General features: G+C 37.9%; 1 protein-coding gene across 2 annotated transcripts in view; it reads right to left on the bottom strand.

Annotated features, from left to right (window-relative positions):
- The window catches only part of LOC107654574 (protein phosphatase 1 regulatory subunit 27-like), a 13427-nt gene extending 10986 nt beyond the window's left edge, over positions 1-2441 (bottom strand). The window contains exons 1-3 of one of the 2 annotated variants that reach the window (XM_016441709.1): positions 2237-2441; positions 1723-2194; positions 653-803 (exon numbers count right to left, since the gene is read on the bottom strand). In XM_016441709.1, coding sequence (XP_016297195.1) covers positions 653-803; positions 1723-2140 — 569 coding nt within the window. In that variant the 5' untranslated portion in view covers positions 2141-2194; positions 2237-2441. Of the gene's footprint in view, positions 1-652; positions 804-1722 lie in introns of both variants that reach the window. The other variant, XM_016441708.1, reaches the window with a different exon arrangement.
- Between the last annotated feature and the right edge of the window lie 1781 nt (positions 2442-4222).

Genomic DNA, 4222 nt, shown 5'->3' with positions numbered 1-4222 from the left:
TTCTCTGGATTTAAACATTCTTCGAAACATTTGGGATAATGTAAGTACACAAGTCAGCAAAATATATAACACTGTTTTAGTGGTTTTTGGATATTTTAATAAAAAAATCTTACATATTGTGCCTTTAAGTATCCATCGACATAAGTTTACTTCTTTAGAACATGACAAAAGAATATGAAAACATTATGATTTAAAATGTATTTTAAAGTAAAACGTCTGACATTATTACAAAGTGCACTTTTTAAAAGTGTACTGTGAAACAGTCATGAAAGTGTCTCTCTTTAAAATCACTTAAGTGACCTTTTATTTCCTAATTATAGTACCTGCAAATCCAGTTTTTTTTTTAATATATTCTTTTAAGTTTTGAAGTACTAAACAAGTTAAGCATGTTTTTCACAAGGGGGATAAAATGAATGCTAAGCTATTATAATTATTGGCTGTGTTCCTCAACCCAATGCTACAATAAAAATGTAGGCCAATTAAATTAAAAATGTTAAATATGTTATTTCGAGTTCTGCCATGGTTTTCATGTACATGAAATTCATGTCATGCAAATGAAATCCATTAATTTTTGCAAGGTTTTAATTTAATGCAATACTAATTGGTTTTCAGACTTGCTTGTAGGAGTATGAGCGTGTACGTTTGCTCTCACCGTGCAATCTCAGGATAACCGTCGCTGCACGCCATATGAAGTGGTGTCCAGCCGTTCTCGTCCCTCTGATGAACGTCAGCTCCGTATTTTATCAGAAGCTTCACACACTCCAGGTTTCCTGAGAGCACGGCTTCATGGAGCGCTGCCATTCCTGAGAAAAAGCCAGCTTTTGTTAGGGTGGGCTGCTCAATTTCTCTTTCCTGATAGCAGTGAGGTTAAACCTTTCCAGAAAATACCTCAGACTCAAACAAATGCAATAAGCTCTTTCTCCCTAAACAGACAAATCAAAAACCATTTATTAATTTTCAAAGTTTAGTGTGTAATTTCTGTGCCACACCAATCATAATTGCAAAATAATCCCAAACATTCCCGAATTTTCCATTAGTTGGCAAACGTCCTTCCCAAGGAGGTTTAATATACCTGAGAGAGCTATCCATTTATGTTCCCATTCATCTTAATGCCAGTTGCTCAGCTGGTGCATACAGCTATGGAAATCTGTGATTTGAATTCTTCCACCATATGCAATAATTTCTGGAAAATTTTGTAACCAATCACCTGAGCCCTCATGCGACTTATCACTCTATATTAGAACTCCTTGATGTTAACATATAAAAATATAAGCCAAAAAAATCTACAACAATATACACTCTCAGAAAAATTTACCATCAATACAGATGCTGCATCCATTGCGTTTAACATGTTTTCCCACTGACATCCCCCAAGAAAATCTTGAGTTTTCATTGACTTTTTGGGGACGTTCATGTGCAATCAACACATAAATATTATTTTTCCAACATGACTTAGATGCACCATAACTGCCGAAGCTTAACCTTGACCCCCACTGGCCCTGCCCCAACTTCCTACCATTGGTTGAACCAGAAGTTGACATGTCAGAACGCTATGTTTGATCTATGTTTTAATCACACCATAAAAGAGTTTACACTCTATAGGAAGTCGACCTACGATTAGTTTACTTCAATTTAACACACTTCACCTCTGAGTTTCGGGATTGGCGATACAAGTGTATGAATTTGTTTGCACTGGATGTATGCAAGGTGAGGTTCACTCACCAGAATGGAAGATGGTGTCCAGACGCACTTTCCTCGCCCTCATAAACCGACCGATTTGTTCCAGCTCACTGTGTCGGACTAAATCCTGGAATACAACATCATTTGTGAAGTGCACAGCCCGGGCAGGTTTGAGGACTACAGTAGGAGTGTGCTGTACGCTTGTCCGGGCCGAGCTGCTCTGCCGGGACGGCTTGCTATAGATGGGGGTGTAAGTGGAGGTGGGCTTGTACGCAGGTGTGTAAGCCGGTGGAGTGTAGTATGATGGTGTGTGGAGTGTAGTAGGGCTGTACTTTGTAGGACTGTAGTAGCCAGGTGAGTATGAGCTGCTGGAGTAGTGTGACGGTGTGTAATGAGTGGAAGTGTAGTGTGTGTTGGAGCGTGTGTACTGTGACACCGGGTACTGGTAGCTGTACTTCATTTCCGCAGACGCCACGGCTTTGCCTCCCCCTCAGCTTTAGGCTCAAGAGGAGGACAAAATAAACTCTGAAACTCAAGTCAAGCTCCACGCAAGAGTAAATCCTTTTTTTGGGCCAGGGGGATCTTGAACCTTCACTTTGGGTTCACACTGTCTTCAGTGTTTACAATCCGCTTCAAGCCCGAAATAATGTCACTTTTCCAGAGGAATCTGTTCCTTGGTGAGGGGATTTGTTTTCTTGTGAAGTTTTGTTAGTTTATCTGTCCCATCATCACTTGTTTCATCAACTTTATTGCACGGTGTGCACAGTCTGCTCTTCTGACAGTGAAGGTTAAAGCAGGGTCCTATATACCCTTTGCAGGGTTATTTTAGGGATGTCATCCCTTGTATCGAGTGACTGTGGTGTAACTCCTCCCACCGTACTTTCACATGCACATCAAGTTTCGACTCCACCCCCTATGACTGCACCAGTGAATGTTCTCTGAGCAGCCTGCAGGGTCTCCTTTGAAAAACGTGGACAATGTGTGTTTACCAAAATAAATGAGCTCATCCTCGATGGCGTGATTGAGCACATGGGCAACAGCTGAAGGGAATGAGCATTTTATGAGAGGAGCTTCACTCTAATACCTGCAAGAGACATGTGTAATCATGTTGATCGTAGGTTTTGGAAATCCACACAGCTCAGAGAACACTGTGCACTGATTCTCGAGCACTGCGACTAAACAAGCTACAGGGCTGAAAACAAACAATTTTTTTGGATTGATGTGCCAACATGTATTGAGAATACAAGACAGTATCCAAATGAGTGTCTACTCAACGGCATTATTTGAAATATCAAAATAAGCATACATACATACATAAATAAAAGAGAAAAAACAAAAGATATTGAAACTATATTTGGAAGTATGTGATTCCAAATGCAGCCAAGTTGTTACGCTATTGACAAAATAATCATATTCTGCAAATAACACATTAAAAAAATATCAAATTTGTTGGTCTAATGTTGTTAGCTCTTCACAGTGTACTTGCAAAGAATTTCTTTAAAACGTGGGTAACAGAGTTGATGCAATGGTTGTGAAAATACAAGAATTATGAATGTTGATATGATGACAAAAAGCAACTGTGAAACCTATAACAATTTTGGTAACACTTTAGAATAAACTTATTCTTATTCACTATTAACTACGTCTTTTCCCTCAACAAATTCCTCATTTGCTGCTTATTAATAGTAGGTAAGGTAGTTGTTTAGTTTAGGTATTGGGTAGGATTAGGGATGTAGAATAAGGTAATGTAGAATAAGGCATTAATATGTGCTTAATTAGTACTAATAAATGGCTAATATTCTAGTAATATGCATGCTAATAAGCAACTAAGAGACCTTAAAATAAAGTGTTACCAAAATTTTTCAAAATGAGCCTCTTCGTTGTTTTTTTTTTAATTCAAAATTCTAAAATGTAATATATTTTTAACTCAGCTTTGATAAACAGAGAAACAACTGAAATGTTACATTTGAGTTAACATTCTAGTGATAATGTTTGTTTAATAATAAGGTTTGAATCTTTTGATTAATTTTAGAGTGTATATGTTGATATCTGCAAAACTAATGGTATAGGAACAATGATGGGAAAGGTTTTGTCCCATGTCTAGAATCAGTGCTCAAACGTGTGCAAAAGATTACATACAAAATGACATAAATATATTGTCAAATAAAGATATTTAATTTCATTAAAACAAAAATCATTGTTTTAGCAAGAAGCTGTTTTATATGAATATCCCAGTATGCATATAATAGACTGAAAAGGCAGTGATACTCAGTTAGCTCACACATGCATATCAGGCTGAATCGGGTTTGTTATCATTGCTCGATGTGTTCCACACAGAGGAAAAACATGACATGATTTACCCGAAAGCACACATCAACTCATCACTTTATTGAGACAAAGCACAAACAAGCATCTAAACACGGGCTGTGTGCTGCGCCAGTGCATTGATTCTGTGTTGGGTCACACGGCTGTAAATCAGGCCTGCTAAATTTACCATCGCCCTCAGTATTGAACTAAGTAGGACATATGGTGCAGGCACACA

Source organism: Sinocyclocheilus anshuiensis, unplaced genomic scaffold, assembly GCF_001515605.1.
Source record: "Sinocyclocheilus anshuiensis isolate Anshui unplaced genomic scaffold, SAMN03320099.WGS_v1.1 scaffold787, whole genome shotgun sequence".
NCBI lineage: Eukaryota > Metazoa > Chordata > Actinopteri > Cypriniformes > Cyprinidae > Sinocyclocheilus > Sinocyclocheilus anshuiensis.
Note: the sequence above shows the minus strand (reverse complement) of the source record. Positions and strands in the feature narration are given on the sequence as shown.